The 11,592-nt window shown below is 36.4% G+C and overlaps 1 protein-coding gene across 8 annotated transcripts; it reads right to left on the bottom strand.

Moving 5' to 3' along the window:
* Positions 1 to 2,795: 2,795 nt before the first annotated feature.
* On the bottom strand, positions 2,796 to 11,200 carry LOC105250865 (nuclear receptor subfamily 2 group C member 1). Of its 8 annotated transcripts, XM_025408357.1 has the most exons (10): positions 10,433 to 10,833; positions 9,868 to 9,935; positions 5,267 to 5,398; positions 4,976 to 5,080; positions 4,696 to 4,860; positions 4,356 to 4,620; positions 4,018 to 4,265; positions 3,731 to 3,927; positions 3,329 to 3,606; positions 2,990 to 3,249 (listed from the first exon to the last, which is right to left on the bottom strand). In XM_025408357.1, exons 1-10 carry the CDS (start codon positions 10,467 to 10,469, stop codon positions 2,990 to 2,992), a joined length of 1,755 nt encoding a protein of 584 aa, XP_025264142.1. In that variant the 5' UTR covers positions 10,470 to 10,833. The 8 variants fall into 8 exon arrangements, with proteins under 8 accessions (XP_011255497.1, XP_011255496.1, XP_025264142.1 ...); XM_011257195.3 differs by lacking the exons at positions 9,868 to 9,935; positions 10,433 to 10,833 and adding an exon at positions 7,805 to 8,406 and having other exon boundaries at positions 2,796 to 3,249; positions 4,714 to 4,860; XM_011257194.3 differs by lacking the exons at positions 9,868 to 9,935; positions 10,433 to 10,833 and adding an exon at positions 7,805 to 8,406 and having other exon boundaries at positions 2,797 to 3,249.
* Between the last annotated feature and the right edge of the window lie 392 nt (positions 11,201 to 11,592).

Below are 11,592 nucleotides of genomic sequence, written 5' to 3'. Positions count from 1 at the left end.
ATATTAATATATCAATTTCTATGATATTTTATAGTCGCTAATTATGCCATTTTAATATCATTTAATTTTTTTATCAGCCTATAATATCCATATTAGGCTGAAAGTTTATCTAGCAAATTATTTTGAGCAATCATAATTTAATACGTTTTCTCTCACAAAAGAAATTTAATTATTTAATTATAAAATAGTTAACAGAAAAAAGGATATTTTTCAAAACTTTCAAAAATATTTTTAAAATTTCTTAAACATAATGACATTAACTAAAATTAAAAAATAAATATTAAGACATATCGTTTAAATGCCTTTAAGATAGATACAAAATTGAAAGTGTCTTTTATTAACTCTTTATATTATAATAATATGAATTTTGCACATTTTAAATAAACAAAAATTAGGATTAAGAAATAGATACGAAAAGTATGTATCCATGACTTAATAATATTTATTTTTTATCGTAAATATGTTTATATATATTTTGCGACAAATAAATAAATATATATATATATATATATATATATATATATATATATACATATACATATTATTTTATTTTTCTCCGTGTGATGAAATTGCGTTGCAACAAATTTTCAGGTATCTTTGATCTTTCAATTATATTTTGTATCTTATATAACAATAATTACAAAATTCTTAACGTCCATATAAATATCTTTCTTATGTAGGCACATTCCTATATCTATGTACAACTTGCTTCGTAACATATTTGCGAAATATTTCGTTATATTGTCCGTTTCAGATATAGATCCGAAATTTAAATGCTATTGCAGTGTGAATTTACAACAATATTTATCTATTAATAACATATGCTTTATATGCAAAATAACACTGTAATGCAAAAAGCATTTAAATCTCGGAACGAATCCAAAGTCATTTAAACTGTTTTAAATATATGAATATATATATTTAAAATACATTAATTAATTAAAATCATATTTAGAACATTAACGATGAAAACATTGATTATCGCAGCAGCAAATATGTCAAAAATACATCAAACTCGGATTATATTTGATTGTTATTAAGTATTACGTTAATAATTACCATAACAATATATATTTATAATTATATTATAAAGTATAGTATTTTTTTATAGATATTTCTATTTTCTGATTATGCCATTTTAATATATTGTCTAATTGTTACATCAGCCTATAATACTAGGCTGGAAGTCTGTCTGGCAAATTAATTATATTTTTGAGCAATCATAATTTAATATGCTTTCTCTCGTAAAAGAAATTTAATTCACAAGAAAATGTTTCAAAATTTTCAACAATATTTTTAAAATTTCTTAAAATAATTTTGGAAATTTTATGAAAAAATATAAAGCTGCCAATATGATTTAATTAACTGATGAAAGTATTAACATAATATAACTTAAAAATATTAGTATTATCTTACGTTTCCAGAACCATTAAATGTTCGAAATATACTAGACATTTCAGACTTTCTATGACATCATTTTATGATAGATTTAAAATTTCCTTATTTAAAAATAAAAAAAATTGAATATGAAAATTTAAATATTAAAATATATTAAATATATTTAATATATTTAATATTTATATATATATTTATATTAATATTTCATATATATTAATATTTCATATATATTAATATTTCATCATATTACAATTTTTTTCTCTTTAAATAATTGGAAAATCTGAAATGCATCTTTAGTGATGATCCATAAAATGTCTGATGTTTTTAATAGAAAAACTCTGAAATATCCTGTGTATGTGATCACTATTACTACAGTTATTTAGATATATAATTACAATTAACAATATGAAATTTACATTTAATTAAGTAACTCATGTACAACTGTTATATTTGCCTAAACTATATTAAGTATCCAAAGCTTCTCTCTTACAAAAAATATAATTTTATTGTCTATTTTGAACAAATAACAGATAATCAGTGCGCGTATAAGATTTTAATATTTGCATATTAGAAGCAAAAATATGTCATATTTATTTTATTATGAAAACTCTGAATCATATGTTACCTATTTTAACAAGCAGCGTTTCTGTAAATAAGTAATAGTGTCAATTTTTTAATTTTTTATATCACATATTTCGTCAGTTATCATTTAAAACAAAGAAATTCCTTTTTCTTTTCATATATATAAATAGAGTAAACATTTTTATAATAGATTATTTTCCAACAGTTAATAATAATACATTAAAAACGTATCATTATCGAGTTTTAAGTTTTGGGTAAGTAATGTGCCGATATAAAATTTTTGTAAAATTATATTTCGTATTATAGATACTAAGATTCCTACATATAGAGATCAGTTAGAGAAAAGCTCATTTTTAAGATAATACATTTTGTTATATGGATACTTAAAAATGCAACAAAAAGCATTGTTGTATTTTCATTTAATTGTATGTATATATAAATATAAAAGTCAATATTCCCTGATTAACATTTCACAGAAATTGCTCATTTTAATAAGCAATGTTATTTAAGCTCTTATTTGAAATTGTAATTGTATATTCTAGAAGAGTATACAAATAAAATTTCTCTTTTTAAAATTAATTCTATATAATATCAAGCTATTATATATTCTTTTGGGAAACTTTTGCATAACGTTCATTTATATAATAAATATAAGGGATATCTAATTATTGTAAACAACTAGATATCTTCCAGATAGCTAACAGTATATATCTATAATTTAAACATAGATATATGTACATATATCTATTCAGGTATAGATATACATGTATAATTGTGTTATACTATAATAATTCATACATATACGGAATTAATTTAAATTTATGCGCGCTATTTTAATAACCAGCTTATAATATTTTTGTGCAGAGACATTTTTAAAAAATGAAGAAGAAATAATTTTGACTCTTCTTTTGCACTTTTGTCTCGTTGTATGAAAATGTTCAAGGCATTCAACATTTATGTATACAACACTATTTTTAGGTCACGACTTACATTGCAATGACAGTATTTGTCACCCTGCGTGACTTTCCGGCTCGGTTTTATAATCTTGCATGGTAAGGATGTAAGGCACGACGCTAGCTACACTTACTCGACCAATGAGACCTGCGAAGAAAAGATCCTCCAGAACTCTAGGATTAATCGAACGGAGAGGCGCTAGCCTCAAGAGAAGACGAGGTAATCTATCTGAGCCCGCGCGTTGCTGTAATTCCGTCCACGCTGCTTCTTGCAGAACCTCAACCTTTTTACGCCAGCTACCTGTTAAGATATTATCTAAAAAAAAAATAAAAGAATATTTTTTATTTCGATATAAATAGAATCTTTATTGATTGTCTAAATAGAATTTACTTACCAGCGCTAAAAAGTGTTAAAGCCTTAAGATAAGCGTATTCAACAGAATCCACTTGTAACTTGTGCAGTGAACTTACACAATCCTGCAATCTGCATATATGTTCCGTAACACATTTTACTTTGCCAGCTGTGACCTTCTCTTGTGCGATACTAGCTTGTAAGTGATTAATTATTGACGTTAGAATACTAGGAAGAGACAATGTGTATGCGCATTGTGCTAAACCTAGTATAAATAATTGTCCCCAGGAACTTCGCACTAAAGTAGTTTGAATCTCAGATCTAAAACACAAAAATAATCTTATTTTAGATAATATTATGATTGAGATATGATTAAGATAAATATACTATTTTCTTACATACACCCACATGTAACGTATTAATATACATAAAATATATTACTCACGGCAAAGCTTGAAATGCCGGAATTCCTCGCGCCCAATGTACAGACAAAAATAGTAACCTAGCCGCGCTTTCGCATATGTAATGAATAGATAAATATACAGGTGCCGGGCTGGGTGCCCTCAATTCGAACAATGTATTCCGTTCAGAGATTAATTGACCAGTCCATTCTTCTTCTGGTTCACTCGAACCATTAACGGTCTATAATTGAATATTGCAATGCATTAAAGTTTTTGTTCACATAAAAAGATAATACCAAGATATGTAAGATCAAACAATGGGCTGACTTACGTCACCAATGAGTTTAGCCATGCTATCCAATGCATGAGAGATGAGTAAACGGTCGCGAGCTAAGGTCAAAGCATCACTAAGATCGCTGTCGCTACTTTGATCTTCCATGCTAGGACTCTCGGGTTGTTCCCAAACTGGGGGTACCTCGGGTGTGAGTTGTTGCGGTTCCGGTTTTACTCTGGTGCTACGATTACCTACTTTTGCGGCGGCTGATTCACCTAATACGGGTTTTCTCTCATGTTGAACAGCTGCAACACATCACAAAATCATTTGTTAATTATCTCGTGTAATAAATTTCAAAAAATAAACTCAATATGAGGATGATCAATTTCACTTACAGTCACTTCTCATGCCCATAGCTAAGCACTTTTGAAGTCTACAATACTGACAACGATTTCTGTGGTGTTTGGTAACTTCGCAACTTTTGCTTCCCCTACATTGGTAGCCTAGTTGCTTGCGAATACTGCGTTTAAAAAAGCCTTTGCAACCCTCGCAACTAATTGCTCCATAATGTCTGCCACTAGCTCTATCTCCACAAACTACACAGAGTTCTAAGGACAGTCCTAAACCTAACGAGCCACGAACATCTCTCGCTAACTTTACCTATAAGGAAACATTCAAATAAATGAAGATAACATTGTGTAAACAAATTAATGCAATGCAATAATGGATATTTACCTCGACATCGATACGTACATCGTTACTCAAATGCTCCATGCCGGGATGCAAATGAACCATTCCAGGATGATGACCCAGATTACGGAAATCTCTTCCCATCTTGTGCTCAATTTTATCGTCATGCATATTGTCAACATGATTATTTTGATCCCTATCTACATCCCTCTACAAAGATAAACATAAAAATCAATATTACATTGAATAAATATCAAAAATCATTGGCTGTATATTAATATATTTTTTTTCTTTTTTTTTCATTTTAAAAAATGTTTTAACTCACCATAGCTGGGTGATGTCCTATATTGTGAAAATTTCTCCCTAATTTCTCGGATTTGTCATCGTGTAAGTTGTCAAGACGATCAGACGGATCGATCTCCATGTCTCTCTGTAACAGAATAACAATTTTAAAATCAATGTATGCATGTATATATTCTTTATTAAATATCAAATTAAAAAAAAAAAGTTAGTCATTGATAATCTCTCTCAATATAAATGTCAATTGCTATTCGCTTAAAAGTTAAATTTACTAAAAATAAAATTACTAAAGGTAAAATTATGAAGAATAATAAACCTCGGTATCGATGTCCGACATACGATCGTGCTGATGAGAGAGATTGCGGAAATCCATTCCAACTTTGCAATCCGACTCCTCATTCAGATTATCATGATTGCGTTGTTCTCTATGGTCCCTGTCCATTTCTCTCTGTAAAACGGATGGACGCCTCCGTTAGACGTGGGCATATGTATACATCTCAGGTGCAAGATATTTCCGTGCCGATCTCATAATATGCGCGTTACCGTTCTGTTAAAACGTCGAGAGAGCGCTACTACAAACCGAAAGCGTAAACGAATGGTCTCTTTTAATGCGTGATAAACAAGCATTAATGATTTTCAGCCGGATATTGCGATTCTCAAGTCGATTTGCACGCTCGAGCATTTTTGTAACGATGCATTATGGTATGTTACAATCAAAGATTAAGGATTCAATACCGTGAAAGAGGTCAAAGAGATCTTCGTGATGAAAGGTATCTCATGTAGTTTCTTTTAAATGTTAATTCCGTTAGAATAATTTAAAAATAAGATATAATAAATAATACACGATATAATACGTGCATATATAAAAAAATAAATAAGTGAGGATAAGTTGGGAATATATAAATAAGATATAAATATATTAAGAGATATCTCAAAAAAATTAATGACAACAAATTAATAAACATGACATATATATACGTAATCAAAAAAAATGTATTAAGTACATAATAATCAATTTAATTCGATATAAATATTTATTTGTCACGAAAAAAGCGAATTAAGCTTATTTATCATTTGTTTTCGCAAAATATATGTTATGTAAAAAATAAATAAATTCCAAAAAATCTAGTTACCATCAAAAATCTAGAAAAATTCCTAAATAAACTTAATGAATTGGATACAATAATGTAACTTATAGATCGATATATCGATCACGTGTCTCGTCATTGTTCTTTGAACAAGTGCACTGTCTCGCGATAATTCGATACTGCTAGTTCTCGAGATTTCACGATTTCATCCCGAGAGAAAAATAGAGACGATCGCGCGACTCAAAAGTGCTCGAGGAACTCGATGCAGGGGCGCGGGATAAAAATGTAAACTGGAGCATTTGCCGGCCCGTCCCCACCTGCCGGGGAGAAACCTTCTCGACCCTCTCTCTTTCTCTTTCTCTGCGTCCCGCTGCCCACCCCCCTATAGCGCGTTTTGAGAGGTGAAAGAGATGGTCCCGAGCTGTTCGGTTCGTAGGTTGCTACACGGTTTGGTAGGTAGGTGCATGCTGATGTCCGGCTACGTTGCACCGACCTGCCTGTTCTAGAGAGAGAGGATCCATACGTCTCACGACGAAAACCGAGCTCGAAACCGTCGTTTTAAGATTTTGGATTTTGAATTTTAAAGATATGATGACAGAATATCTCTGCAACACACTTAAATTTGAGTGGCTGATTTTGTTGTAAATGCTTTCTTTTTTTATTTGCACAGTCTCTCTCTTTAATATCTATAATGCAATTTCGTTAATGGAAGAATTTTATATTTTTTTTTACATCAAGAGAGATTATATATAATTTCTCTTCTTTGTCGAATTGCCTTTCAAGCTTTTTAATAACTCAGCATTCTCAGGGTATGCTAGCTCATGATTAAAACGCGAAACCACCTGAAATATACATATAAGCGATTCTTATCAGCTCTTGAATTCGTTCGATGTTTGAGAGGAAAAAAACACGCTGTTATTATTGTTAGCGTACTCTTGCACAAGTGTCACAACAATCGTCGAGGTCGATTCTCGTCTGGCCTTCCGCAAAAATTTCACAACCGCGATCACTCTTGGCTACTCGATCCGAACTTTATCCATTCGATCTGGAGTCGCGACCCGCTGATAAGAGCAAACTCACTGCACGTCGCGAATAAACCTTGATAAGACGATATGTGACGATGATTCAACGCGGAAGAGTTAAACAGGAATAGGAAAAAAAAATCTGATTCATGCGATGTATAAAAATGTGGGCAGTAGCTGTCAAACGCGAAAGGTCATCGCGAAATGTGAAAGTACGACCGTCTATCTCGAAAAACCACTTTAAGCGCTTTAAAGCCCCGCGATATTCCCATATCGCGTTTAAAGTCGAACTCTAGCTCGCGAATCGGAAGACTATTTTATCGCCCGGTATTCGAGATCTCACCTTCGATTCAACGCAATGCCAAATACCACGCTTCTAAATATTACCATAGCACATACAAATTCCTCTATTCAACGCACACACTCGGACGTCATGAAAGTGCGCGCGGCTGGATCGACGCGGAATTAAAACGTCCACTGTTTTCTTCGTCACGATTAAAAAGGAAAACAATACTTTTCCACATCCGAGGATCACTTTCGATTCCGGAGACTCGAGCGAGGAGCAGAAAACTCGAGGAGCACGCGCTTGCGCGCAAAGTTCGAGGACGGAATGCACGGTAAGCTACCTGTTGTTGTCGGCTCTCTCGCCTCCTCTCGGTTCTCCGATACTCTACGATAACCGCGCGTCGCTTATACGGGTCACGGCGTGGCGGTATAAACGCGCGGAAACGCGAGGATACGTACGTTACGATGTAGCTGACCGGACGGACGCGTTCTCGCTCGTGGTTCACGCCAAGAGCCGCCACCGCCGCCGCCGTACTTCTCTCTCGTAGCAACCTTGCGTTGTACAGGTGAACGCAGGCCGGTCGGTCGGTTAGACGGGCGGGCGGGCGGACGAGCGAGCGGGCAAGCTGTTGGCTCGCACGCAGGTTGGCAGGTCACTCTCTTGTGTACCGGGCCGGGACACACGCCGGCCAGGTGCATTCCCGCTCTTGCCTGCTTTCCTCTCTTACACCCGGACCGAGCGCGCCAAGTTATGTCACGAAACATGCCTGCGATCAATCGCACGACTTCCCTCCCCCCCTTCTGCCGCCTTCCCCCTTCCTTCTTTTCCCATCCATTCCCGAAAAAGACAATGGAATTTAATGGGATTTGAATTACATAAGCGAGACAATGCTTCGTAGCGTGTACAGCTTGAAAGGAGTCGTTTAATTGAGGAGACTGGATTTTCATTTGGAATAGGTTGCATCTCCTCCAGAGTGATCGTCAGTCGACCACTGACGTCAAATGTGACCTCATCACGGGAATTGAAAAAGGTTAAAGGACGTTCAATAACGTGTCCAATGGTCGATCTAAAAATTTGCATACTGGAGGAAAAGAGATAAAGAATAATAGAAGACAAAACTTTTTACAATTACTTAATAAAAGTCAATAAAATAATGGAAAAAAATATACAATGTACGAGAAAATGGCACTGTATAATATAACGAGAATCTAAAAATAGGCAGGAGTTGTGTATCGTTTTCAGGCGCGAGAAAACCACCTAACCGCTACCACAATCGCGAGGCTGTGGCGTTGCAAAGTTTTCGGGCTTCAGGTCTCGCTATGCGAGGCGAACGCGTTCACCGTGGTGCGCGGCTTCTCTCTGGTGAACGTTATGTCATGTAACACGCGTCCGCGCGATGACTTATCGGCCGACGCCGTCGAGGTCGCCGCGACTGAGAATAGGTCGGACGCGCATGGCCGCGGATTAATATCGCGTCGTTTATGACTTGGCGCGCTCTTTGTGCGATACCGCGATATTTCGGATGAGCGGACGACGCGTTATCGCGGAACGGATAAGGAAATATAACGGCGGAAACTTTAGTACCTGCTATTATTTAATAACAAGAGTCGAGAGAGAGAAAGAGAGAGAGAGAGAGAAAGAGAGAGCTCTGGCTTTCGTTTGGTCATCGAGATAAATGTCAAGTATTTCTTTGTTCGCTTCTGTAAAAAAGAAACGGATACAGATTTCCGTTCCTTTTTTTCTTTTGTTCTAAACTATAATATATATATATATATATATATATATATATATATATATACGTACTCGCGTTTTTTCTTCGCATACGTCAGCGATCGGTTACCTTGTGCTCGGTGACGAACCCGTTCTAAGGATTTCTCAGGTATGCGTTTATAGGTATCCTTTGCATTGTTTAGCGAATGCGTACGACAATCGACTGGCGATACACATCATTGTACTTCTCGCTTGTTTATACTCTTATCAACGAGTAGATTATAGATAGGTATTCGACGAACGTGTCTTAATCGCGGCAGGTATGAGCTTTGTCACGATCTGATGGGCCGGTTCGTATCGTGTCAACCGATAGCGTTAATTAATTCTGTCTGTAAATATATCTATTGTTCTTTCGCGCGATAGTTGAAGTAAGCAAAGATCGCCTTCCGATATTTGATACGAAAAAAGTTACGATATAATATTAAATTTCAAGTACGCGTGGAGATTTTATTTCGTCAAATTTCGAGTTGAGACAACTCGTCACGTTTTTTTGCGTCTCCTTAGAAAGATTTTCACAGAATTCCTTTAACTCGTTATTTTATATTTTTAAATGTTACGATGATTTTCGTCCGACTAAAGGAACTTTCCGAATGGCCATTTCCAACAATTTCAAGCCTAGACTTTTCTCGGAATCGCTAACGCAGCCATGAGAAAAATAATTGTCGGCGAGTGATTATGTTTGTACAATAGAGCGGTCCTCCGGCAGGTAAAGGTCGTTTGCGAGTCCGAAGGTTACCTCCTCTCTACTTACCTCTACCCACCATGATCGCACGTATTGGCACGGATTTATCTTCGTCCCACCCGACAATGCATCGGAGTCTATCGAATGGTATGTAATTTTTTTTTCGAAAAACAAAAGGAGACGCGACAACTATATAAATTTGCACGCGAGAAAGGGACGTCCAAAAATAAAATTGCGCACGCAGAAAAACACGTGTGTGACTCCGAATCGACTCGCAGCTTTGTTCCCTCTTCACGATTACGTTATCAAAAGTAGTCTAGCGTTTCCTTCTTGCACATGTGGTGCTTCAGAATTATTGCTACACTCTCGAATACGTATTTGAACGTGAAATACATGTATATTCCTTGACAGCTGCGCGAGAGATACGACTTGTTTTTCTGTTTGCGAGAATAATTAGGCTTCCTTCGAACGTCTCGGTCTACGAGAAACTATGCATTTTCAGGGAATATAACGCTATTTATCGTCAAGGTGAGGCATTCTGTGTACGAAAGCGTTACGTCAGAGAGGAGCGTAAAACGCCCCGAGACTTTCACGGAATCTGAATTCGCGCGACCGAACGCGAAACTTGTGTCACCTCTTCCGCGCCCTTCGATCCCGGGGAAACGCAACATCTCCGACGCAGACACTAAAACGCCCGTCCGAAATAACTCGACGCGTAACGAAGAGACGGAGCGCAGGTTGCGGTAGGAAGCCTGCGATTTCGCGCTGACACCATTCAAGCGTTCGAGGAGCACGAAACGCTCTCGGACCCGACTATCGCCGCACTAAATTCTCCTCCCCGCTCGTGTCGGCTAACCCGGAATCCGTCGTGTCAGACAGAATCGGTCGTCACCTCCGCGCGATTCAATCTCGGAAGTCCCTGACGAAAAGGGACGCGAGAGGGAAAGAAAAAGAAAGAAACGGAGGAACGCTTCGAGCTCTCGCGTCACATTTTCGTCGACGACGATGACGACGCCCGAACGTTATCGCGTTTCCTTCCTCGGAAAGTCGAGGCGGACACGCAAACGCGAACACAAATCGCGGAGCCGTAGCTCACGAGACGTCTCGACGGCGCTCCTTCTACGAGAACGGATCTCGCAGGAGGAGAGGAACCATGCGATCCGGTGAACTCACCTTCGCGGCCAGCAGCGACGACGACTGATCCGATCGTGCGTCATCAGAACCGTTCATAGCGGGCTGGTAGCTACCAGGCTTCGTTGTGCGCACATCCGCGGGTTAGAGTTCATAACCTCCTCTAACCTTTACCTTTTCGCCGTCTCCTGTCCCCCTACTCCGCCCGGCCTCGCCCCCTGCCGCTCTCACCTTCCTGCGCGTACCTGACATCTCACATCCCCCGCTGCGTCATCGAATACGTGTCATCTTGCGAAAGTAAGATCGATGACAAGTTTTTGGATGCTGCGATACGCAGCGCCGCGGCAGGAAACGGCGCGAACTATCTGCAGCCATGTTGATACGTCATTTCAAGACGGGATGAGAGCTTAATTTGAAAAAAAAAAAAAAAAAAACGCGTCAGATTAATTAATTTTTTTTCGTGTGATTTTATGCAATAATTCATGGAAAATTTTAGGAAATATATCACATTATGGTATAAATAATATAAGTGTAACTTAATAAAATCTTGTTAAAATTAAATTCATTGAATGTTAAAATTTCAGAAATGTAAATAGATTGTTCTATTTCTTATATATATTTGTATGTGATTTAAAATAAAACTTTGAATACAACTGATTTTAT

This window comes from Camponotus floridanus, unplaced genomic scaffold (genome assembly GCF_003227725.1).
Source record: "Camponotus floridanus strain SB8 unplaced genomic scaffold, Cflo_v7.5 scaffold202, whole genome shotgun sequence".
In the NCBI taxonomy this organism is placed as follows: domain Eukaryota; kingdom Metazoa; phylum Arthropoda; class Insecta; order Hymenoptera; family Formicidae; genus Camponotus; species Camponotus floridanus.
The sequence above is the reverse complement of the archived record's forward strand: the minus strand, read 5'-3'. Positions and strand labels throughout refer to the sequence as shown.

Coding starts and splice junctions, on each gene's coding strand:
- LOC105250865 (XM_011257194.3), bottom strand. CDS start 8,293: ATGAAAATCCAGTCTCCTCAATTAAACGACTCCTTTCAAGCTGTACAC. Junction 4,266..4,355: donor TATGGGCATGAGAAGTGACT/GTAAGTGAAATT, acceptor GATGTGTTGCAG/CTGTTCAACATGAGAGAAAA. Junction 3,607..3,730: donor CCGGCATTTCAAGCTTTGCC/GTGAGTAATATA, acceptor TTTGTGTTTTAG/ATCTGAGATTCAAACTACTT.